Source organism: Amphiura filiformis, chromosome 6 (assembly GCF_039555335.1).
Source record: "Amphiura filiformis chromosome 6, Afil_fr2py, whole genome shotgun sequence".
NCBI classification, from domain to species: Eukaryota; Metazoa; Echinodermata; class Ophiuroidea; order Amphilepidida; family Amphiuridae; genus Amphiura; species Amphiura filiformis.
The window spans coordinates 570,960-598,297 of NC_092633.1; the positions used below are offsets into that span (position 1 = coordinate 570,960).

Sequence of the window (27,338 nt, forward strand, 5' to 3'; positions counted from 1 at the left end):
GTATAAAAGTCGATGACCATTGACCTCAATGGCGTATAGGCCTACAAGCTTACTCACACACAGAGAGGTCAATTACCAGGCTATTGTCAGTAGCCTTAGTCATGTCCCTCGGCTCATTATGCGTCTCAAAGGTCGGAACAAAATGGCCATGCGGGCTGTGGATTCAACCTACCATGGCGATTTCTGCCATGAAGATATTGGGGCGATGACACTATGCCACTTTTGTCACTGAAAACATGTAGGGGTAGGGGTGTGTGTGTGGGTGTGTGATGAATTGAAAGTCAAGCTTATTGTGTTACTTTAATTATTTTTTTGCTTTGCAAGTCCGCCATACTGCAGTTACTGTCCGTTTTCCTATACACAATACACAGTGCTCTTTCCCATTGACGCGTGACCTTTACAAATAGCCCTACGTTAACAGTATGGGGATATGACTAGTTAACGTCGCTGTGTGAAAAATAACCGGCCAATATTAAAAGTACTCTTCTAAAGTTCTAGAAAATATAGTTTTTAACATGTCCTAAATTTTTAGCTAATTTAGATGTTTGGAAATATTCGTACTTTGGTGTTTTAGTTAATGTTATAGGTAATAGTACATTGCCTAGTTAACGTCGCTGTGTGAAAAATAACCGGCCAATATTAAAAGTACTCTTCTAAAATTCTAGACAATATAGTTTTGTAACATGTCCTAAATTTTTAGCTAATTTAGGTGTTTGGAGAGGGTCGTACTTTTGTGTTTTAGGAAGGACATGTAAACGACAGATAACACCAAAAATATGAAGAAATTATTTCCAAACCGTGTTAAGTCAAAAATCATTATGTTGCTCATTTTCAAGAATGCTGGTTTACAAAAAGCACGACATTGTCTGATTTCGTGAACAAAGCCACACATAACATTGTTTCCTTTCGTTTCCTTTATAATCGGTTACTCAACTGAAGCTATGAATACCAGCTTTATTGCGATATCGCACATGAAAACAGTCACTTGTGCACAACCAGAGAAGATCCGATTTAATCAGTTGAGCTGTTTCAATGAGTGTTATCTTGGTTTAATAGCTTTTAATGGGGTTAAGTCCTGCAAAGGTCGAGATGAATTCTACTGCAGACATGACTGCATCATGCAAAATGAAAAATTCGCAAAATTACAAAAGAAATAATTATAAATCAATCAAGCCATGATGACATGTGCTCTTACTTCTATAGACATGATAGATGTTGTAACACAGGTAGTGCAAGGTCATCCTTGTCCACATCACGTTCCCTTCCCATATGCAGTTCGCAATTACTTCACCATTTGAAAGGTCACGGTTGTTTTATGTGCTCTTAGGGACGCACCATTAGACATCAAGGGGGGTAGGAAGTTTTGAAAAAAAACTTTCCCCACTACATGAGCAACTTTCCCCACCAACACTAAAAAAAAACTTTCCCCACCTAATTGTATATAAATGTATGAAATTAAAAAAAAAAACTTGCCACCGAAAAAAATAACTTCGTTGCCTTTGCCGGCGAAAATTCTTTTCCCCGACCCCAACTTCCTACCCCCCTCCCCCTGATGTCTAATGGTGCATCCCTTACTTCTAAAGACACGATAGATGTTAGAGGTAGGGCAAGGTCATCCTTGTCCACACGTTCCCTTCCCATTTGAAAGGTCAGAGTTGCATTTTTTTGTGCTCTTACTTCTAAAGACATGATAGAGGTTTACTGTAACACAGAGGTAGTGCAAGGTCATCCATGCCCACACGTTCCCTTCCCATAACCCCATAAGGAAGTGTTCATTAATACTTTGATAGGGGCTGGCATTTTTTTTCAAAAAATTAGTATTTTACACTATTTTCGCCCATGATGGGGATGAAAATGCCTTTATTGTGACAGTGTGCGCACACAGCGCGCAAACGTTTTGTATCTTACACTATATGGCCCATGATCGGGGTGAATTTGGGTGGAAAAGGGGCCTTGCCGGGGCTCCTTGTCCCTTTTCTTTTCCTTTGCCCTACAGATTTCATCTTCCATTTTTTTTCAGGGGAACTTTTTCTTTCATCTTTGTCATGTGGGTACCCCCTGCCCCCTGGCTATACGTTACTGCCAAAATGGTGTGTTTTGCTATTTGATGGGTCGGTTCGCGTGATCGCGAAGCGAAAAATGTTGTATTACCCTATTTGGGCCCAAAAAACGATGCTTTTTGATGTGCTAAAAGTTGCATCTTTGGGCAATTATTGTGTTTTTTTTCTCCTACTAGGATTTTGAGGTTGATGTCCCCATGGAAAAATTAGAGGGTGGAAACATACCCCCCCCAGTTCTCCAAGCTTCCTCTGCCTATGATCATAATGCAACATGATTTAGTTGTATAATATCAGTGATAATAAATTAATAGGCCTATTCTGTACTGCATGAAACATTATTGTAAAAATTGTCAACACTAAAGAAGAACACAGATATTGCAGCTTTTTAGTGATTAAAAGAGCAGACGGTTTAGAACCATTTTTAGTTCTTTAGAGAACCTTAAAGGATTCTCCAGTCCAGAGAGGACAACTTTAAAACCTTTTTAGAACCTTTATTTCTTAGAGTGTATGATTTGAAATCGCAATAATGTCTCCAATTTTTCGTAAACCTGCACAGGTCCTGAGTTCTGGAGTACGTTGCCTGGTGGAGAAAGTTGTGGTTTGTCATCCCAGTCTCCAATCGATATCGATACCAGTATCGGAGTGGAACAAGAGTACGATGCATGGGAGTTAAGAGGTTACGATGGTGTAACGTCTGATGGGCCACACCCACAAAACATCATTAATATTGGACACACAGGTAATTCAAATCAAAGATTATGCTAATGATAATTAAAATAAATTACGAGATGCTTGAAAAAAAAGCCAGCCACGTAGGAAGGCAAAACAAAAGGGTTAACTTTCAAAAAACAAAAAAGCATGTCTTTCAAATCATTAAGAGACAATCAAAGTCTCGTATAGAACTGAGTCTCAGCGCAGACTTATCCGGAATACTTATCCAGCCATCCATGACTTCAAAGACAACAAACTTCCAGGATTTTACAAGACTGTGATCAAGTCTTGCCCCCCCCCGTGGGATGGTGACCGCCCCGACATTTAAGAATTTTTTGTGTTTCTGACCAATATATTTTGCCATTTAAACCTAAATAGTGCCAATTTTTAAAAAATTGTCTTGGCCCCCCCCCCCCCCTCTGAAAAAGTGCTGGCTACGCCACTGCATCACAGTCGCACTCCTCGCTGATGAAAGATGGAGTACCGGTAACCATCATCTGACAAAATGTCTGAGGTATAGGAGTAATTTCTTATTTTGGAGAATATGAAGTTCTAAACAATTAGTTCTAAATCAAATTCAATATACCAAGACAGATGAACTTTCGGTTTCATGAACATTTTCTGATGATTATACTGCACTGTTGAGTATTCGGGTAGGCCCTAATTCATCAAAAACTTTGCAAACCCATTTTCCCTTTATACAGCTCAAGTGAATTTGGAGGGTGATTATTATGTCAGAGGCGGTGGTCTACCCAGTGAATACCAGGCATTACAGTTTCACCTGCATTGGGGTTCTGACAGTAGCAAAGGCTCCGAGCATACCTACGACGGACAGGCTCGTCCCGCTGAGGTAAACATTATAGATGCAATACGCGGATTCAGGGTTTCTCTAGCGGAAGTCAATTTGTGCCGAAATTCCTCCCCACAATGCAATAAGCGTATTGCATAACAACTAGATACAGTTCGGAGGTTAATCCATCTCCTTTGTTATGCAATACGCCTATTGCATTGTGGGAAGGAATTTCGGCACAAATTGACTTCCGGTAGAGAAACCCTAAATCCATTACCGGTATATATTAAAACATACATTGCAACTATATTATTAAATGGGACATCTGTAACAGATGGTTAGTAGTAACTGTTAAGCATCTTTTCTAATGAGCTGCTAGATATTTAAACAGGAAGCCCCGCTTGGCCAGTTTTCCACAGAAGAACTGACTTACACCTGTTACTTTGGTGACAGACAGAACAGAATTTACATGGATAAATTTTACCCTTGACTAATTCCCCAAGGAACTTGAACCAAAAGTGGGGCTTCCACTTTAAACGAAACTACCCCTTCACGAAAACCACCCCACCCCATTTTAACTTTTCAGAACCGCTGTGCCTAAAGTCGCGTGAAATGCCAGCAGCCAGCACGTGGATGTGTATAGTAAATAGTCACCGAAAACTACCCCTTACCGAAAATCTCCCCTCACTTTAAATTCCTCATCCATTTAATTGATTCTTTACCGAAACACTGTGCCTAAACTCGGCATGCTCTGATTTAAACATCTCTTTCTCGGGAACCGCTTCCAGCACGAGGATGTATAGGTATGGAGTAGGCCTATAGTCTCCGATAAACTAACTTCGTTCAACAAAATCGTCCCACCCCGGCCCTCAAATTTTAAACTTTTCCCCCAGAACCGATGTGTCTAAAGTCGCCATGCTCTGAAGGTGTTGTTAGACGCACCATTAGACTTCAAGGGTGGGGTGAAGTTTCAACTTAACTTTCACCCTACGTAAATGAGCAAAAAAAAACCTTTTCCCACCAACACTAAAAAAAACTTTCCCCACCTAACTCAATGCATGAAAATTATTAAAAAAACTTGCCGCCTTGCGGCGAAAATAATTCGCCCGACCCAACTTCCTAGCCCCCCCTTTCAGCACTTAAGAAACAGATGCCCCTCTGCCCTATAGAAATACATTTAATATATCTAGTGTTATATATTGTAATCTACAGGTCATATCATATTTCCTGGTCAAATAAATATATGTGTATGCTCTATTTATATTATATATCTTACACATAGTTCACATAATAATTTATTCTCGTTAGCCTCAGAATTATCACAATTTGAATTAAAGGTGGGTAACCTGATTGACAATCTCATTCCCTACTTTACCTCATCAAAATGCTGATTTTGGTATCAGATGAAAGCTCATATTTTTCTCATAAACATATTGAAATTTGGCGTTTCAAATCGGTATATTTCCGAAGAAATCATCAAAAAACTGCCGAATTAGTCTCAAATATGGTATACCATATTCGGCAGTTTTTTGATGATTTCTTCGGAAATACACTGAGTTGGAACGCAAAATTTCAATATGTTTATGAGAAAAATGGGGCCTTTCACTTGAAATCAATATATTACATGATCATGATGATTATCATTAATAAAAACACTGTAGACTACCAATATCACGCTGTATAAATGTCGGTAATTCCATTAGAAATTAGTCACATTAAAAAAAATATTTACATGTTCTTTTTGCTTGCGCGCTTGAAAGGAATGACATTTTATGTTATAGGCCTACGTAAGTTTTTCAGAATTTGATTTTCCAAATATATCAGCTCACCTTCCTTTAAATGCATACCAAAACAGTTTAACCGGATTATTAAGAATAATGGCCCATGATAGCAGACATGTCATTTAGATTAGACAATTTATATTTCTAAATTACTGTTTCATTGTAATGAATTAAGTACAATAAAAAATAACACTTTTATGGTTGCCACGAGGACTGGTTTCAAAGAGAAACAGGAATGCTGCACAGGGGTTGTTAATACTTTTTGCTGTTTTTGAAACCAATGCAGTGTATCAATTTGTCATAAAAGGCATCCAAAAAGTACCAAAATTTGCTAAAATTGGGTGCTGTTAAGGCAAAACTGCGACCCCATCCATTGATATACTAAAATTGCTGAGAAGGTACCCCAAAACTATGCCATATCTCCGTACACCTTCAACCATGAAAAATCCCCGGGCACTATCATTGATATGATAATATATGTGACCGTACAGCACGAATGAGTCGTAAATGTCCTAAATTGTATTCTGAGTTACAGTGTAAAAAATAAAAATACGGGTCCTAGATATTTTTATCTAGTTTTTAAAAATAATAAAAAAAAAATTTTTGGCCAAACAATTTTTTTGTTACGTTGCACGAAAAAATTTGGGCCAAAAAACCTGTTTTTTGGGATTTTCTCAAAAATGAGCATTTTTGGCCCAAATTGGACCTCACAGATGAATTTATCAGTCATTTCCATTCTAAAAATGTATACTTTTATATTCTTTAGACTAATAATTTAGGAGTTATGAGGTCCGAAAGTTTCCATAATTCCAGGGTTCAGACCAACCTTAAAACAGATTAAAAGATAAATAAATATTTCACATTCTGCTGTAAATACATGTGCATGTCAATGAGTTTATCATGGTAAATAGTGTTCTCTTAGTCACTTAAGACATGTTAAAAGACAAACAAATATTACACACTTTAGATTAAGATTAACGAATGCGTATTATTTGTTGGGAGAGAAATTAGACAAAATAATGCACGCGCGCTGATGTTGATGCGTTACGGTGTTATGCACGAGCGCCGAAGAGCGGAGTGCATTAGACGCATCAACATCAGCTATCATTGATTTACGTGTACAATCCTCTTCCCTAGTAAAAGTGGCACAATAGTGATTTTACCCTTTCGTTGTTAAATAAACATATCTCGAAATTGAAACATGGAAATTGAACATAACAAACGGCAGTTGAGAGCTAAGACTGCGCCCTTGACGTTGATGTCAGCAACATGTCACAACGGTATTTTCTAGTTGCCAAAGAGGGCACTTTTCACTTGCACAATTTTTTTTGAGACAGGCTGTATAACCAATGAGAGGAAGTTCTCGTTGACTTGGGGATGATTTGAAATGACCGCCAATTATGACTGTTTGATATTTATTACCAGCAATGTGGAAAAAGAGAGTCAAACACATGAAGAAACGAAAAAAGCTACCATTTTGTTGAAGGAGCAAAGTTCAACAAACTATAACTCCGCTTCTGGATATTGTTTGTAGTCAAATGATATACCATTTTAAAGCTTATGATATCTTTCTAAACACGAAATAAAACAAAATTGACCAGGGGAGGAATTTACGGCTCATTCATCGTGTACGGTCACATATGATCCAATGACACGTAGGCCTATAGACAACATGAAGCCGAGAAGGTCTTTGAAAGGTAAACCGGGGCATAGACCTATGCCACATCTCCATACACCTTCAACCAGGTAGAACCCACAAGCGCTATCACTGATGTGCATACTTTCACCATAATGATCCCGTAATTACCCGTTCTGAAAAAAATTAAGTCGAGAAGGTCTTTGGCAGGTAAACCCGGGGCATAGACCTATGCTATTCAAGTTGCAACAATGACATGAATGAAAAGATGTATATTGAAATAATTTATACATGTATAGTGCAATAATTATAAGCCCCCGGGGGTAAAATTTCCGAACGGCCCGTCAAAATCACCCCCCCATTCTCGGCCTGCCAAAAATAGCTTACCTCCCCCCCCCTCTCGACCGGCAAAAAATCTAAATCTTTGCCCCCCCTCACAGCGTCATCATCCCTATATTTTCGTGTCAAAAATTGCCGTGATAGTACGACGAATCCACTTGTTCTTCATGCATGGCGATTTTGTTCGAGATAGGCTGAGCGACTGGTAATTTATTCCACTTTTGCATCATATTTCAACATTTCAAGCTATTTCCGCATTTGTACCATAAACTTATTATGTCGCCAAAAGGTGCTGGATTCAATGTATTTCAAGAATTTTTTCAAACACCACCCCCCCCCCATGTCAAAAAGAAATCTACGCCACTGATCCAGTCATTAAAATCACAACGTTTTGAATTAAATCTGTTACGAAGAATACACTAAAACAGCTGTTGATTCTTGAATATTAATATCAAGAAAAATAGTTTCGATTTATGACAAATTAATCATTTGCCATAAAATGTGTATTATATAGCGAATTTAAAAATGTCAGGACATTCTTCGTATTCAGAATGCAATTAGATATGTCTGATGTGCTCTCATGTCCCACAATAAATACTGTCCAAACGCTCATGCCCCATCACCCCTTAAAGTAAACAAAAACAAAATTGTTTTACTGGGGTGCGGCCAACCTTATAGGCTATTCTTCGCATCAGAAAAACTTATTTCCAGAAATGATCATTAGACCATAAGTTTTTAGCCTCATAATTTCGCCCAACTGCCTAATTTATAATAAATTTACCCATCATTTTATTCCAGCTTCACATCGTCCATTATGATTATGTGAATTTTCCCATCATACCTGACGCTATCAAGGCACCACAGGGACTCGCTGTACTCGGTTTCTTCATTGAGGTAAGTAGGCCTAATGATTGTGTCCAATTTGTTCTTGCTCGAAATATTAACCCCCAGAGCATTACCTGCCGATCTAACATTGCATCTGATTGGTCTATTACATGATATCTTCACTTTAATCACCAATCAGAATGGAGCTTTTCAAATAATTCACCCCAATTTTTTTGCGTGGTGAAATTATTCTAACAATGTTGCTGATTGGACCAATTGATAATGAAAACTTCTTTTTGGCCAATCGGCAGGTAGTTCGCATGGGGCATGGTCGGACCTTTGGGTTAAATGCCCATGAAAATCAATGCGGGCCCGCCGATACACTACCCTGCGGGGACCGTGAGATTGGTCAGAATCAGCTAATTCTCATGATTAGGCAAAAAAAAATTGTTTGCTTGCCCTCCAGTGGGATTTTTGAGTTGGGTCGGTCGGAATTTTTTATTTATTTTTTTATTTTGATTTTCTAATGACTCACTACTGTATAGGCCTGTGTAGGCAATGAACATTGATCATGTGGAAATATACATACTTCACTTCAGACCGTCAATACGCAAGATACACCATAGAAATTGATTCAATTCGCTGCATAGGCCTACTTAGAGGCATAAGACGCCAAGTTTATTGGAAACATTGATGCATGAGTGGATGGTCATAAATGTTATGAGTTTACAGTAGGCCTAATGATTTTCTTCTTAAGAAAAATATTGTTGGCCAAATTTAGCTTTGAAATGAACTTATTCAGACACAAAAAAAGAAATAAAAACCATTAAATCTATAAACTTAAAACTAACATTAGAGAATGAATTTGGAGAAAACCTTCTGAAAAATTACAAACACTCGCTGAGCAGCAAGACCTTCCCTCTAAGCTTTTAATCCGATAAGCTGATTATCGAATTAAGAAATAAAGGGTAATGCATGATCCTTTACACGAAAATAATGTGTCCGAGGCAGTAAAAACGTAAATAATGGGTGAGGCGCAGCCGAACCCATTATTTCAACGTTTTTACTGCCGAGGACACATTATTTGCGTGTAAAGGATAATGCTGCACCCTTTATTTCTATTCTATTACCACAAAATAGTGTGATTTAAAGAGAAAATATCATATATTTTGCCCAAATATTTCAAGTTGTTTACCTCAAGGTGGAGCGCATACGCGTAGCCAAAGCGTACATGCACATTCCAATAACACAACCTAACATTCCATTCTCCCCTATAAGCAGGTATGCACATACAATAACACACCCCTGACATTCCATTCCCCCCTACATAAGCAGGTGTGCTGTGCGCTCTGATGTGCGCTGTGATGATAGAACATAAAGTTCGTTGCCCTTGACACTTTATCGCTAATTAATGGTCTGTCACGTGACACGTTTCAACAAATCACAGTGCGCGATTTTGAATAATGGGTCGTGGGGGTAATAGAATTGTTTTTCATGAGTTGGAAGACATTCTTTGATATATTAGGCTACTGAGCTCAATCATCTGAAATTACTGGAGCGTGAGCCACACAGGCTGGTGGCTCAGCATAGTATTTTATTAACAGAAGGTTTTCTCCAAATTCGTTTCCTAATGAAAAAATAAATAAATAAAGGGTCGACCTGATTTTGGCCAATTTTGGATCGGTCGGTGTAGAGCAAGCAAACACTTACTGGACCTTCGTCTAATCAAATGCTTGTAACTTTGCTTCTGGAAGTCACATTGGATTTAATAGGGTGTCATAATGTGCCGGATTAGATAGTGTATCTATATTAAACAAATAAATTTAACCAAATATGGTTCAGTTTTGAAATTGTGATTATTTTTCCAAGTGTAAGGCCTAAGGATATTTTTTGGCGCAGTATAGATTTGAGTAACTTGAAATACTCACTCCAGTTGTGGACGATATATAGGTAAAGCCATAATACAGAGGGAGTATGGATTTCAAAATGAGTAGCCCTGACTAATTATATTTCAAAAACATACTCCCCCTGTGGAAGATATTTCTAAAATCTTCCACAGGGGTAGTGTGGATTTTAAATGGAATAGCCCAATAACCCAAATCACAATGCACATTATCTCATCTAAATTTAGAACGTAATTTTGATGAAAGTCCTCCAGTGATGTCGACTGATCTTACTATCTCTTGCAGGTAGGAGATCATAATTCTGCGTGGGATCCGATAATTAACGCTCTCAACAACATCCAATACAGCGGTAAGTCGGCGATTATTTCCTTACTTTAAATATATTTTATCTTTATTTTAAACTTTTGACAACAATAAACGTATAGCCAGTTTCAAGAATAAATATAATAAAGATAAACTATTACCGTATTCAACTACATGGCGAGTGAGGGGAGTGTGGCTGAGCGGTTAAGGCGTTGGACTGTGAATCCAATGGTCACGGGTTCGAATCCGAGGTCTGCCTGAGCTGAGTGAGCTCGGCTGGCTCTTTGTGTCCTTGAGCAAGGCACTTCACTGTACTTGCTTGTGCTTCGGAGGGCACTTTAAGCCGTCGGTCCCGTGTACATGTATATATTTCTAACATTAATTCAGTGTGCACGTTAAAGAACGTCACAGGCTATTCGAAAAGAGCAGGGGGATCATCCCGGCACTTTTGACTGTACTTCAAAAATACACTCATATACCATACTCTATATAGGTTCCGGAGTAAAAATAAGTACAGCTTGTCTGTACGCAGTGCGATAATACTCATACATATGAGGCCAGCACTAAATAAGGAAGAAGAAGAAGAATACATGCAGTGGCGTAACCAGTGGGGGGGGGGGGGGGCAAGCTGCCCCCCGGACACAAAAAACTGGGAAGAAGAGCAAAAAAATTGGGAAGGGGAAAAGGGGGGAAGGAGAGAAAAGAGGGAAGAAAAAAGGGAAGGAGAAGAGAAAAACGGGAAAAAGAGGGAAGAAGAGAAAGGGAAAGAAGAAAAGAAAAAGACGGAAGAAAAAAGGGAAAGGAGAAGAGAAAAGGGGAGGGGAGAAGAGAAAAGGGAAAGAAAGAGGGAAGAAGATCTATATACTACTTGTGAAATTTGTACTCTGAAACACTGATTTTTTAGGTTCTAATAGGCCTATGCCAAAAACCAGGAGCTTCAGGGGGCTCCGCCCCCTTGACCCCCGCCGGGCCTTTGCCCCTGGACCCCACCAGGGGCCCTAAGGCGGGCCCCTCGACCCCACCCGTTTATCGCTTCGCGGCAACCCGCTCGCAATGCGAGCTATCGCTCGCACATAAATTATACTACAACGTTTGGTCAAAAATTGGGAAATTTTTCAATCTGCCCCCCCCCCGGAAGGTCAGGTCTGGTTACGCCCCTGAATACATGCATAATTTGAAAATCATATCTAGGCCTATCTGATAGGATTCTTGTTATTTTAGTTGAACTATGCATGGGAATGAAAGTATATACGGGGATGCTGCATAGGCCTATTCGGGGTGCATTCTCAGCTATTTGGTCAAGACTCGGATGAATTTTCAACTATTTTGCATTTTGGTTTATTGATGGCCCTCAATTTTTCATCGCTTTTTAACAAAATCTTTTAAAAAAATTGGAAAGTTCGTCAAATTAATGTTGGGTAATTTTCGGAGTCCGCACACCCGGTTACATCCATCATGCAGGCTATGCATATATTTTACATTGGGTTTGTTCATGGAAGTAATAGACATGCGATTACTTCCATGGTTTGTTACAAAGGAAGAAAGTTAAAAATTCCTTTACAAAAGGAATGGGGCGCCCAATGTGATGGTGATTAGATATATTATAATGATTTTTTCTAAGAGTAGAAGATGATCAAATACAAGAGAAATGCTTCCAAAAACACTACACAAACAAACCTAAAACCCCACTTTTTATCGTTAACCTATCCTTTCAGGAGACCAATACGACTTTACAGAATCGGAATTGTTTGCCGTATCTGGGCTAATCCCATCTGATTTGTCCAAGTTTCACCGCTACAATGGATCCCTCACTACACCAGGTTGTTATGAGAGCGTCGTGTGGACTGTGTTTGATGAGACCATCAAAATGTCTGAAGAGCAGGTATACTATAATTATTGACCACACTCTTCTAATCTGAAAACGTAGTTTCATGGCATTTATCCTACCTTATTTTTGACAACACGTCTTACCAAGGGGTTAGCCTCCTCTGATAATAAAAAAAACCCTTTAAAAGGGTTAAGCAGCGTCAAAGGAAATCTTTGAAATTTTGGAATATGTGATGATTTATTTTGTAAGGGGGGGTAGATGTTTTACTGTTGTATTTTATTACTTATTAAACAATTTTGGAACTCAACATGTCCGATGTTTAGGATCTTAATACTGTCATATGATTATTCTTTGTGTTTATGTGTTAACTTCATGTTTGCTTTTTTTTTTTTATTGTGAAAGCCCGTGTAAAGGGCGGATTATGAACGTGATTACTGCCGAAATATACTCAATATAGGCCTAAATATAAACAATTTCTTATTGAGATGCCTTCAATCAATCATGACTCCCTGTTCTTTAGTCACGATTGATCACGAGTTAATATTTTGATCCTCGGTCTCTAGAATTCTAACAACTATCATTACAAGTTGTCAACTGATAAATTGAACATGATAATGTGATTATGTAGGCCTATCATCAGTTTATGTAGGCCTATCATAGTTTCCGTAACTTTGTGTAAGAGCCTTAAATCAAATAATAATGACCCCCGTTTTTTTAGTGTAATTAAAACGTGATTTTGATTTAACTTTTAATCCAAAGACAAAGAATTAATTCATAATTTCCGATGGTAATTTTCATTAGCGAGCGAGTGATTAGTGAGTGATGAGTGAGTGAATTCTTTATAATGAATCAAAAGTATGTAGGCGTATATCGTATCGTAGCGTAGCGTATCGTAGTACACCACATTTCGCCATAATTCATTCTAGAAACGCTTGCTGTTAGAATAAGAAAAATTTTAATGCTAAATTATTGCACATTCTAGGGAAGCGTGGTTACTGTTTTGAAATAACCGAGTGAGAGGGTTTTCAAGAAAATATTTTTCCTGTCAAAACTGAAGCATCCTCTGTATAAAAGAAAATATTAATATTATCTGCACATCATATATAACTATTCATGATACCCAATTGTGGCATATTTGAGGTCGTTTATGAAGCAGAGAATTTTATTTAAATTTTATATACACCAAAATATTTTTTTAATTGAGCAAGAATAAGGATAGAAAAAACGTTAAAAAATCTATGTATAAATAACATTAGACCCGGCAAAAGATTACTGTTTCGTTTTTATGGTATTCTAATCTTTTATTTCCCGAAGAAACATTTGGGGTCTAAAATGGATTTTTGATGTAATTGATAAAAACATCGAACGTGTATACAAGAAAAATGGTAGGTTTTTCTCTATAGTATTTTACTGACCATGGAAATGTACTGAGACACAAGCACGTGTCAAAATCGATATAATGTATTGTCCATATAGACGCCCAGTTATCATGCTTATCGTTGATTTTTTTTGTATAAAACACGCAGTTAACCACAATTGAGCGCTAATAATACACATAAATGTTTTTATTTGAAATATAATTCCAAAATATGGTACGTTTTCTGCCTTTGCTTGTCACGTGGTAGGCCTATGTTGAAGTTGCGATTATATCTTCGAATAAGTTCCAAATGAATTCCAACAAGACAAGTAGCCGAGTGGTCCAAGGCGCTGATGGGTTTATAGTGTGTCCAAAGCAGTCCGCCGCCGTGAGTTCGAACCCCGCCTCCGCCAAACTTTAATGAAGTAAAATTAAAATTGAAATTTTACTTTAAAAAAAATTCATATTGGGGAAATGTGACTGGCAGAATTTATGTATGGCGTGGAGTGGTGTGGTATCGTAGCGTAGCGTATCGGCTACCATGACAGTTGGAAAATCATCATACAAGTGGTCTCACCTTAGTTAACCTCTACTTACACTGTCAATACATACTACAAACCGGCCAACCCTTGCACAGACTGTTAAAAAGACAAACTATGCTTATTCTCTTTCTCAGTCATGTACTGCCATGCAAATCAAACTCATAACATAATACAGCATGTGCATGCGCCTAACCTGTAATATTCTAGGCTCATTTGAGCTCGATTATCGTAATGTATTTTGAATGGTGTATCAACGAAAGTTGAGGAATATCACCTAATCGTATGCAAGCCATTTCAGTGAAATTAAATAGGGAAGCATCGCCTGCGGGCGCTGCTTCAAAAAGAAAATGATGCTGTACTAATTAGGAAACGAATTTGGAGAAAACCTTCTGTTAATAAAATACTATGCTGAGCCACCAACCTGGGTGGCTCACGCTCCAGTAATTTCAGATGATTGAGCTCAGTAATACATCAAAGAATGTCTTCCAATTCATGAAAACAAATAGATAATCAGCTTATCGGATTAAAAGCTTAGAGGAAGGTCTTGCTGCTCAGCGAGTGTTTGTAATTATCAGAAGCTTTTCTCTAAATTCATTCTCTAATGATATAGGCCAAGTGTATGCGTTATTTGATACCTTGAGATGGGTATGGGTACTCTCTTTCCATTGATACCAAAATGTGCCGCACCAGCATGCCTCGATGACAATATGACGACAAAACTGAGTTTTTTTTTCGGGGAGTTTTTGGCCAAATTGTAAACATTAGATTTTCATCGGGTTAAAAATAGAAATTTGAACATACACCTAGGACTATAGGAAACAAGGTAAACTTGTTTACAAGTTCTTTTGGTGATTTTTCACTTTTGAACGTTTTTATTATTTTTTTTTAAATAGCAAAAAGTGGACATTTCGTGAATTATTTTTGGTGGGGTGCTACCGCGAACCCTCTCCCCTACCTGCATAGATGTATACCATACAAAAGACTAAAGGCTAGATTATTTTCCTTATTTCCCTCTTCTAACACAACCTTTTTATTTTCATTTAATCAAACAGCTTGAAGCGCTTCGTGGATTATCCGAGTTGACGGAAGAGCAACAATTAGAGGATCCAGACGCAGAGGAACCAATCGTGGACAACTATCGTCCTGTGCAACCTCTGAATACCCGCACACTGTATCGGGGTGTCGGTAATTATCACCCGATTTGCCCCAAAATGAATGACCAGGGGGTACAAATGACCATAATGTGACGTGCCGCAAACTTGGGTAGCATTTTCGGCCTTTTGGTACAGCAATGATCCTACCGTTTTAGGCCAATTTTGGTATATGGACCAGTACTTTTTCAATATTTTCTTCACATTTCTTTTTAGGAAAATAGGCCATTTTTCGGAAATGTTGAAAATTTCGCCAAACTGTTGGGAAAAAGATGTAAAAACTAAGAAAGTTGTTCAATTTGACTGAAAATTTTGATTATTGGTATATCGATGGATCCAATTTGCTTGAAAAATTGGTAGCTTAAGGGAACTGGAATGAGCGTTTTGAGCGTTTCGACAGCATTTTTTGTGGGACATGAGAGCACACACATCAGACCTATCGAATTGCATTCTGAATACGAAGCATGTCTTTCTGATATCAAATAATTTTCAATTGATGAAATTCACGATACATATACAAATTTTATGACAAATTATTAAAATTTGATATTTTTCACATTTTGGAGATATAACACTAACAGTCCTCGAAGTAAATTTTATAAATTTACTGATATAGTCTTAAAGTGTATGTAGCTGGGAGGAAAAGCCGACGATCAATTGAAAATTTTGACCTTTCATATTTTTTCCCCCAAAAGACCTAATTTTTTTTGGTGTTTTGGGATAAAAAATTCCATATCTTCAATACGAAAGGTCAAATTTTCAATTGATCGTCGGCTTTTCATCCCACCTACATACACTTTAGGTAGAAATCATCAGATTTATAAAGTTTTCTTCGAGTACTGTTAAATATCAAAATATCAATTTTTAATGATTTGCCATAAAATGTGTATTACATTGCGAATTTCAAAAATCAAAATTATTTGATATCAAAAGGCCATTCTTCGTATTCAGAATGCAATTCGATATGTCTGATGTGCTCTAATGTCCCACAATACATACTGTCCAAACGTTCATACCCCTTCCCTTAATGGGTTAAAATTTCAAATTCTCAGCGGCACATTCTACCCAAAGCCAAACTAGCCCCCCCCCCCTCTGAATGTCCTGAGCTAGAATGAGATAGTTGGTTTAATCCTACTCATCTTTTTAATGCTAATTTATTGCACATTCTAGGGAAGCGTATTACCTTTTTGAAATAGATGAGTGGAAGGGTTTTCAATGAAATATTTTTTGTGTCAAAACTGAAGCATCCTATGTATATGAATATTAACTGCACATCATCTTAATACTAATTATAGAGAGTTTGTCCGTCTGTCCGCGCGCTATCGCGTTCGCGCGGGGAACCATCGCGTGCTCGCGGTGCGCTATCGCGGAGTATCAACGGGATTGTGCGCGGAGTACAGTGCACGCATCGGAAAGCATTACAGTGTGACTAACAGGTGCATCTCAACCACAGAATTAAAACCAGAGAACCAGGACTTGATCGCCATATCTTGATCGCCATTTCTTCTATAATTGTAAATATTTGTACTTGTAACTTTAATATTGCAATTTCAATTGTAAATATTTGTATTTGTAAATATTAACTATACCAGTTTGTTTGGTGAATGTTAATAAAATATATTGATTGATTGATCTTGATACAGGCATGGAGCAAAAATTGGGGGTATTCGGTTTCCCTCGGAATGCGCTCGAGGCAATCGTTGTCGTGCAAGCGCGACATGGATGAAGGACGCATTTGAGAGACGCACTTGATGCGCCCTGCACACGAGTACCAAGACGCTTCAGATGAGACGCAGAATTGTTTTCGTTCGTCTCCGCGCACCGTCGGCAAGGACCCGAATACCCCCAATTTTCTCCCAATAGCTGACGGCGCAATTGTACGTGGCGGTCATAGACATACCACCTAGACCTATTACTGCCCATCCTTTACCACAGCGGGAGGTGAAGCCCCGTATCCAAGGTGATATTGACGGATTGACGGGGTTACTAGGCGCGGAGAAATATCGCATACATGTTTGACGCGCTCGTTTGCGTGATTACTGCGCCGTTAACGCCGCGTCAAATGCAACATGTTCCATAGACGCGAACATGTCTGCTTGTTTGCGTCCGGGTATGCGTCCTTGTCAAATTCGTTGCTAAGCAGTGTCGGCTTCACTACGCGAGTAAAAGTCATTGGTCTAGGTTCTCGTTTGTCTGGGGTGGCGGTATAGGGAGTCCCGGTTCTCCTTCTCTAATTCTGTGATCTCAACGGACCAATAGGCCTATTTTCAATACATATATTTCGATATACGGAACACGTGCATATAGGCCTATTTCAGCAGAACATGACTATTTCCGGGGTCCTCCAGAATGGTTAACATAAAAATAATCAGTTATGGTAAGGGCTATAACCGCGTTTGCGTACACAATCACGTTTCTCCCGATTGATTTTATTACTTTAGTAACAGCCTCCAATGGACAGGGCTTGGAAGAGGCGAATGGTGGATTTCAGATTATGGGTAGGCCTACCGAACTACCTAAGGAAGTATCACAGCTACAAAACAAACATATTTGATTAAGTTGTGTCAAGTTGGGTCTTGATCATTGAGAGACGCATTTCAAAGTAGTTTGAAAGGTCAGGGCAGGTATATATTGGTAACGGGTTTTGGATATTGTGAAATAGGCCTATCACGAGAACCGCCCGACCCGAGAACCGCGAAATCTAGTAACATATATATTCGTGATACCCAATCGTGCTAAATTTATGTGGTTTAGGAGACAGAGAATTTTATTCCAATTTTATATATGCCAAAATATTTCTCGGGTCTGTACCTTGATTTGTCCACCATTGACAAGTGCCTTGAATACTGGTAATTTGTTTTGAGTGTGAAAAAAATTTAGCGGATGGGAAATACCAGTATTTATGGTAAATAACCATATTATTTATGGTAATGACATTAAAAATATGTGCTATAAATAGTCTACATTTAATTCTGAATTGTAACAAATAATGAAGATCACATCCACCAAGTTTCACGACATTCAAATAATGTATATTCAGTTGGACTTCGGATGACCATGAACATCTTTGGGGCTCTAAGGTGATCACATCCACCAAGTTTCATGACATTCAAATAATGTATAATTATTCAGTTGGACTTCGGATGACCATGACCATTTTTGGCGCCATAAGGTGATCACATCCACCAAGTTACTGACAATCCATCAATATACTCATTACATATTTTGGCCTTTGTTGTTGTTCTTAATACATTTGATTAAGAAAAATGTGTGCAATAATGGTTGATTAAATGGTTGATTTCATTTCTTTTAATCCTAAGTTGCATCTTGCGAGGACCGATGTGGAGAAGAGATGGACATGAATTCACCGTGTCAGTGTAATGCTGTATGTCGCAGCTATGGAGACTGCTGTGAAGACTATCAAGACCTATGTTTGGGTAAGTCAGAGTATGCCTACGCCTAAAAATTTCAAAAATGTGTCAATTAAGCAAAAGGATACAAGTAAATACACATTCTCTTCGCGCGGGTGTCGACTGCAGAGGACAAGTTTCAAATGTTTTCTTTGTGAACGGGTGAAGCTCTTGGCGTTTACTTTTTCGCTTTCTGACTTGTTAATCTAGAGTATATTGAACATAGGAGATGAGCGAAGGTCTTGTGGTCGTCCCATACGTGGAGGGACTCTCCGGGAGGGTTTCTACGGTTTTTTTAAAAACATAGCTTTTCCACCGGTATGAAACCCCGCCGCACGATACGTAACATGTTAATTCACCCAAAAGACAAGCGCGACCCATTACAATCAGCAGAAGTGATCTACGAGATACCTTGTCAGAACTGCCCCAAAACTTACATCGGGGAAACAGGCCGCCTGTTTAAGACTAGATTAACAGAACACAAGTCGGAAAGCGAAAAAGTAAGCGCCAAGAGCTTCACCCGTTCACAAAGAAAAGCATCCGGTTCATAAATCCACAAAGCTGCCATTGCCGAACATGTTGCCAACCAAACCCACGTAATTGGGTGGGGAGGCTCAGGTTATTGACCAAGAATCCGACAAAACTACACGCTGGCTAAAGGAAGCAATCTGGAGAATCCGACAAAACTACACGCTGGCTAAAGGAAGCAATCTGGATCAGGAGTAGAGGAAAAGACACTATGAATAAAGACGAGAGGGCCTACCGACTGGACAAAATTTATGACCAGGTCATAAATACTCGGCAACAAGAAAGTTTGGTGACGTCATCAAAACCAGACAGAAGTGTTGCCGGTGCTAAAAACATCTAGAAACATCGGTACCAGAGTGAACAAGATTCCTGATAGGAATTAAAATATTTCTGAGTGAGTAGTATCATTTACTTGGATCTGAAAAAGAACCTTTATCAATCAAGTAAACTTCTAAATTTGTAACTTTTCTTATATTTATTTACAGTTGAAATCTGTACTTATGTACCAACTTTCCCGGGCAAGCAACGGAAGCAACGAAAACGACCCTAGGAAACACCCAGTAGGCCTACATGCCGAAGTATATCGTAATTGAAGACTATTGCAGTTTGTACAATTATGACCACACTTCCCTGACATGACCAAGCTGATTTCGATAGCTATTGGGTTTTTCATTTTGATCTTAGACAATGGTATTTTAAAGTACTATTTTCTATTTGCCATCTAATTAATTTTAAGTTATATGCAACAATATATATATAAATTTATAAACTGGGTTCAAAATGAAACTTAAAATTATTCAAAGGTCATATCTTAAAATCCTGCCCATCAAAATGAACCAAAACTACACACAGGATTACTTCGATACTCTACTCTAAACACCTGTCAGTAATCAAGCAGTTGCCCAACTGACACAACAGCAAAATACACTGATATGGAACCGCTTTCTAGCCTGGACCACATGTCAGAGCCCATTGTGTGTAAAGCAATTGTAACAGCAATGTGGACTTTCCAGTCTCGGGATGGTCTCACCAAAATAACACTCGTACCCAACGAACATAAACACTCCCCGACATAGGCAAACACGAACACATATATGCTCCGTGCGCCCCAACACTCTCTCACGATTATACCTTCATTTGTTTTGACTTCTTCACGTGTCTTATGCCGAAATTTCCAGGGTGTTACATGTGATACAGCAAGCGATTCCATGCCAGTACATTTTGCAGTTGTGTCAGTAAGGTAACCGTTTGGATATTGACGTGTCATAGAGTAGAGTATTGAAGTAATCCTGTGTGTAATTTTGGTTCATTTTGATGAACAGATTTTCAAGATATGACCATGTGAAAAATTATAAGTTTCTTTTTGAGCCCAGTTTATGTATATAGTACCGGCTTGGAAGACACAGTGGTCGATTGATGGATAATTTTGTTACTCTGATGTTGACACTCATTCGGCGCGATGCAGCATTATTTCCGCAAATTTTTACCAATATGAATGAAAAAAACGAGCAGTGATCGTTATTCTATCACGCTGTAATGATACCGTTACAAAAGGCGGCGGACGCGATGGTCACCCCGTTGGAGGAAATATCCAAATGTGTCCGTTTTGAAACTCCATCTTTTATGCATAACTTAGAATAAAGTCGCACCGTGCAGGAATGAGGTATCAAAATACGCAGAACAAAACCAACATTCTTCACATACAGACCACTTTATTTATAAGTTAGTTTTATCGGTTTTAAGGAATCGCTTTTGCTTTTAGTCACTTATGTATTCTCTCTCTCATAATTATAAGTTTTATGCCAATGGAATTCCCATTCACAATCTGTTCAGATTATGTGACAGAATAACTTGTTATTACGGTATAGGTAATCTATTTACACGCACTACATACATTTTAAGTAGCTGGTAACCAGTATTTCAAAAAAGGGTGTATTATAGTTTTGAATTGATGTGATGGGATTCAATTTTATTCAATATTTATTCTGATCAACAGATCGTTCTACGTGTTCACAATAATATTTAAATTAATATAATGGCCCGAGAAGGCATTGAGACAATCAGTATGCATGTGAAATGTTCCAAAGGTTAACGATCGAGAATGAAAAGAACAGATTAACCTTTATCATTACACAGCCGTGACGTTAGTCACGGCTGTGTCTTTTTTCTTACAGGTTCTTTCTTTACACAGCCGTGACGTTAGTCACGGCTGTGTCTTTTTTCTTACAGGTTCTTCTTCTTCTTTCTTCTTTCTGTCAACCATTACATTTGCTCTAGCACTCAAACGCTTACATCGATTTTGACCTAACTTGGTCACAATGATCATTGACCGTGCCCCTACATGTCACATGAAACTTGTGGGGTCAAAGGTCATGCAGAGGTCAAAGGGTCAAAAACGTGATTTCAACTAAAATGCATCTTCTCCCACGACTTACGTATGACAGCGACGCCACTTGCACACATGAATTGTTATTACCCAGTGTCTATGTGGTGTACACAGATTTGGGGTCAAAGGTCATTAAGGGTCACTTCCGGTATAAAACGAAATACCTTTAAAAAAATTTATTAGCTAAGTAAAACATGGGACAGTAACGGTATGTTCGCATATGATCTTCAGTCACCCAATGTATATGTGGTATTTTTTTTATTTGAGGTCAAATCTCATTAAGGGTCACTTCGGTATGAAACGAAATACCTTTAAAATGCATCTTCTTCCACAGACTATGTAGGACAGTGACGCCACTTGCACACATGCATTGTTATTATCTAGTGTCTATGGGGTGTACACAGATTTGGGGTCAAAGGTTATTAAGGGGTCGCTTCCGGTATAAATCGAAATATCTTCAAAAATTTTTATTAGCTAAGAAAATCTTAGGAGAGTGATGGTATGTTCACACATGAATTGTGTTTACTCAATGTATATATGGTATTTTTTTATTTGGGGTCAACGGTCATTAAGGGGTAATTTCGGTATAAAACGAAATACCTTTAAATGCATCTTCTCCCACAAATCACGTAGGACAGTGATGCCACTTACACACATGCATTGTTATTACCCAGTGTCTATGGGGTGTACACAGATTTGGGGTCAAAGGTTATTAAGGGTCGCTTCCGGTATAAAACGAAATAACTTCAAAAAGTTTTATCAGCCAAGAAAAATATAGCACAGAGACGGTACATTCGCACATAAATTGATGTTCCTCAGTGTATACGTAGTATTTTTTTATTTGGGGTAAAAGGTCATTGAGGGGTCACTTCCGGTCTGAGACATAAAACCTTCAAAATGCCCCTTCTGCCACAAATTACATGGCAAAGTGATGCCACGTGCACACATACATTGACATTAGCCAATGTCTATGAGGTTTTCATATATTTTGGGGTCAAAGGTCATTAAGGGGTCACAACACGGCTGTGTTCGTGGTCTTAGACCACAGCTAAGTCTAGTTCTTCTTTCTTCTTCTTTCTTCTTTCTTCTGTCAACCATTACATTTGCTCTAGCACTCATATGCTTACATCGATTTTGACCTAACTTGGTCACAATGATCATTGACTGTGCCCCTACATGTCACATGAAACTCGTGGGTTCAAAGGTCACGCTGGGGTCACAGGGGTCAAAAACGTGATTTCAACTAAAAATGCATCTTCTCCCACAAATTACGTAGGACAGTGACGCCACTTGCACACATGCATTGTAATTACCCAGTGTCTATGTGGTGTACACAGATTTGGGGTCAAAGGTCATTAAGGGGTCACTTCCGGTATAAAACGAAAAACCTTCAAAAAATTTTATTAGCTAAGTATAACATAGCACAGTAACGGTATGTTCACATATGATCTGCAGTCATCCAATGTATATGTAGTATTTTTTTTATTTGGGGTCAAAGCTCATTAAGGGGTCACTTCCGGTATAAAACAAAATGCCTTTAAAATGCATCTTCTTCCACATATTATGTGGGACAGAGACGCCGCTTGCACACATGCATTGTTATTACCCAGTGTCTATGGGGTGTACACAGATTTGGGGTCAAAAGGTCATTAAGGGGGTCACTTCCGGTATAAATCGAAATATCTTCAAAATTTTTTTTATTAGCTAAGAAAAACGTAGGACAATAACGGTATATGCACACATAAATTGTGGTTGCCCAGTGTATATGTGGTATTTTTTTAATTTGGGGTCAAAGGTCATTAAGGAGTCACTTCCGGTATAAAAAGAAATACTTATAAAATGCATCTTCTTCCACAAATTACGTAGGACAGTGACGCCACTTGCACACATGCATTGGTGTTACCCAGTGTATATGGGGTGTACACAGATTTGGGGTCAACGGTTATTAAGTGGTCACTTCCGGTATAAAACGAAATACCTTCAAAAAATTTTATTAGCTAATAAAAAGGAAGGACAGTAACGGTATGTACATATATGAATTGTAGTTACCTAGTGTATATGTGGTATTTTTTATTTTGGGTCAAAGGTCATTAAGGGATCACTTCCGGTCTGAGACGAAAAACCTTCAAAATGGCCCTTCTGCCACAAATAACATGGCATAGTGATGCCACGAGCAAATGTACATTGACATTAGCCAATGTCTGTTTGGTCTTCATATAGTTTGGGGTCAAAAGTCATTAAGGGGCCACAACACGGCTGTGTTCGTGGTCTTAGACCACAGCTAATTCTTTCTTTCTTTCTTTCTTTCTTTCTTCTGTCAACCTTTACATTTGCTCTAGCACTCACATGCTTACATCGATTTTGACCTAACTTGGTCACAATGATCATTGACCGTGCCCCTACATGTCACATGAAACTCGTGGGGTCAAAGGTCATGCAGGGGTGACAGGGGTCAAAACGTGATTTCAACTAAAAATGCATCTTCTCCCACAACTAACGTAGGACAGCGACGTCACTTGCACACATGCATTGTTATTACCCAACGTCTATGTGGTGTGCACAGATTTGGGGTCAAAGGTCATTAAGGTGTCACTTCCGGTATAAATCGAAATATCTTCAAAATTTTATCACCTAAGAAAAACATAGGACAGTAACGGTATGTTCACACATGAATTGTGATTACCCAATGTATATGTGGTATTTTTTAATGTTGGGTCAAAGGTCATTAAGGGGTCACTTCCGGTCAAAAACGTGATTTTAACACAAAATGCATCTTCTCCCACAAATTCCTTAGGACAGTGACGCCACTTGCACACATGCATTGTTATTACCCAGTGTCTATGGGGTGTACACAGATTTGGGGTCAAAGGTCATTAAGGGGTCACTTCCGGTATAAATCGAAATATCTTCCAAAATTTTTTATCAGTCAATAAAATCATAGGAGAGTGATGGTATGTTCACACATGATTTGTGTTTACCCAATGCATATGTGGTATTTTTTATTTGGGGTTAAAGTTCATTAAGGGTCACTTCCGGTATAAAACGAAATACCTTTAAAATGCATCTTCTCCTACAAATAACGTAGGACAGTGACGCCACTTGCACACATGCATTGTTATTACCCAGTATCTATGGGGTGTACACAGATTTGGGGTCAAAGGTCATTAAGGGATCACTTCCGGTATAAAACGAAATACATTCAAAAAATTTTATTAGCTAAACAAAACATAGTAAAGTAACGGTATGTTCACACATGAATTGTGGTTACCCAGTGTGTATGTGGTATTTATTTTATTTTGGGTCAAAGGTCATTAAGGGGGCACTCCCGGTATAAAACGAAATATCTTTAAAATGCATCTTCTCCCACAAATTACGTAGGACAGTGACGCCACTTGCACACATGCATTGTCATTACCCAGTGTCTACAGGGTGTACACAGATTTGGGGCCAAAGGTCATTAAGGGGTCACTTCAGGTAAAAATTGAAATACCTTCAAACAATTTTATTAGCTAAGGAAAACATATCACAGTAACGGTATGTTCTCACGTGAATTGTGGTTACCCAGTGTACAAATGTATAATGTGATATTTTTTATTGGGGGTCAAAGGTTATGAAAGGGTCACTTCCGGTCTGAGACGAAAAACCTTCAAAATGCCCCTTCTGCTACAAATAACATGTCAAAGTGATGCCACGTGCACACATGCATTGACATTAGCCAATGTCTATGGGGTCTTCATATATTTTGGGGTAAAAGGTCATTAAGGGGTCACAACACGGCTGTGTTCGTGGTCTTAGACCACAGCTAAGTCTAGTGTTTGTCTTCCTATGCATTCGCTACTTGCACGGTTCCGCCATTATGCACTATGTGCGGGGAGAGCCTCGAACTGGCAGCATACATGAAAGGAAGAATTATGTAACCTTACACAGAACGTTATGACTAGTTCAATTCCCATTCATGTATGCTGCCAGTTCGAGGCTCTCCCGCACATAGTGCATAATGGCGGAACCGTCTAGTAGCGAATAAAGCAGTATGCAGACTTTTTAATATACGTAAAATATTGTATGTAACATATCTACGTTATTTAATCTATTGCCATTCTGTTTCCAGTAATGTTAAAGTTCTAACGAATGTTTGATGACGTAAAATCGATAATATATTTCTGCTAGATATTATATGTAGGCCTAACATATTATCGATTTTTCGTCATCAAACATTCGTTAGAACTTAAACATTACTGGAAATAGAATGGCAATAGATTAAATAATGTAGATATGTTACATACAATATTATACTCATGATACTCGGAGTCTGCATACGACTTTAAGTGCGTATATTTATGACCTTTAGAATAATTTTCTTATGTTCTTGATTGGGTATGAGGTATATATTCATGATATTAGAATAAAAAATCAAATGAAATCCTAGTCATTCGATTGTGTGCATATTTGTGTTTAGTCCAATAAATTCTCGTAACATCTGTGCAAATAATAAAGTTAAATTTGCTATACACTGTATAGCAAATTTAACATTATTATACAGGGTGTCCCATAAAAAAATACCGGGCGAATGACTGAATTTGGACGTAAGTCGAGAAATAGACATCATAATCCAAAAAACTAAATATCAGCCCATCTTATTCGCCACTTGCACGGTTCCGCCATTATGCACTGTGTGCGGGGAGAGCCTCGAACTGGCAGCATGCATGAAAGGAAGAATTACGTAACCTTACACAGAATGGTATATGACGGGTTCAATTCCCATTCATGTATGCTGCCAGTTCGAGGCTCTCCCCGCACGTGGTGCATAATGGCGGAACCGTGCAAGTGGCGAATTCTGCATATCACACGGTAATTTTACTGGAATCGGTTGACTGATTGCGAAGAAATAAGCGATTACATAACGCATGCGTCAATTCACTTCATTCCAAGTTTGAAAGAAAGATCATTCAACACGTGTGTTGCTTATCTTCGAGTTTCGAGTCTCGAGTCAAATTTTCGAGTCTCGAGTTTCGAGTCTCGAGTTTCGAGTTTTATACTTCGAGTTTCGAGTCTTATTTTTCGAGTTTCGAGTCTCATATTTCGAGTTTCGAGTTAAATTTTTCGAGTTTCGAGTCTTATATTTCGAGTTTCGAGTTAAATTTTTCGAGTTTCGAGTCTTATATTTCGAGTTTCGAGTCTTGTATTTCGAGTTTCGAGTCTTGTATTTCGAGTTTCGAGTCTTATATTTCGAGTTTCGAGTCTCATATTTCGAGTTTTGAGCCTCATATTTCGAGTTTCGAGTCTTATATTTCGAGTTTCGAGTATCGAGTCAAATTTCGAGTTTCAAGTTTATAATATCGAGTTTCGAGTCTCAAATTTCGAATATCGAGTGTCAAATTTTCAGGTTTTGACTTTATAATATCGAGTTTCCAGTAATACAAAAAAGTATTTAAACAAACAAAACAAGCAATCACAAAACATTCACAGACATACATATTAACACACATATTCACAAAAACGTGCATTTTCACGATAATGAAATTCACAACGGACCCTTTCTAATGGACAAATGACATTCAAAACCCACTCATATTATTTCTTGGTCAAAATACTATAAAATGGGTCAGAAATAACTAATGAAATTCTGCCTTCTAGAGAGTTATAATCGAGACTCGAAATTTAGACCCTAATTTCGAGTCTCGTCATTAAAGAAAACTGACCTTTTCTAATGGACAAATCACATTTAAAAGCCACTTATAATATTTCTTGGTAAAAATTATTATAAAGTAGGCGAGAAATAACTAATTA

The 27,338-nt window shown here is 38.3% G+C and overlaps 2 protein-coding genes across 2 annotated transcripts in view; both read left to right on the forward strand.

Annotated features, from left to right (window-relative positions):
• LOC140154785 (carbonic anhydrase 1-like) overlaps positions 1–21,288 on the forward strand; it is a 36,439-nt gene extending 15,151 nt beyond the window's left edge. Inside the window, exons 3-10 of the mRNA XM_072177352.1 lie at positions 2,617–2,799; positions 3,476–3,621; positions 8,116–8,211; positions 10,332–10,395; positions 12,065–12,231; positions 15,129–15,261; positions 18,548–18,664; positions 19,651–21,288. Of these exons, the coding sequence (XP_072033453.1) occupies positions 2,617–2,799; positions 3,476–3,621; positions 8,116–8,211; positions 10,332–10,395; positions 12,065–12,231; positions 15,129–15,261; positions 18,548–18,664; positions 19,651–19,715 (971 nt within the window). The 3' untranslated portion in view covers positions 19,716–21,288. The remainder of the gene's footprint in view (positions 1–2,616; positions 2,800–3,475; positions 3,622–8,115; positions 8,212–10,331; positions 10,396–12,064; positions 12,232–15,128; positions 15,262–18,547; positions 18,665–19,650) is intronic.
• The window catches only part of LOC140154790 (density-regulated protein-like), a 260,777-nt gene that overhangs the window by 75,621 nt on the left and 157,818 nt on the right, over positions 1–27,338 (forward strand). The gene's annotated exons all lie outside the window — the stretch shown is intronic.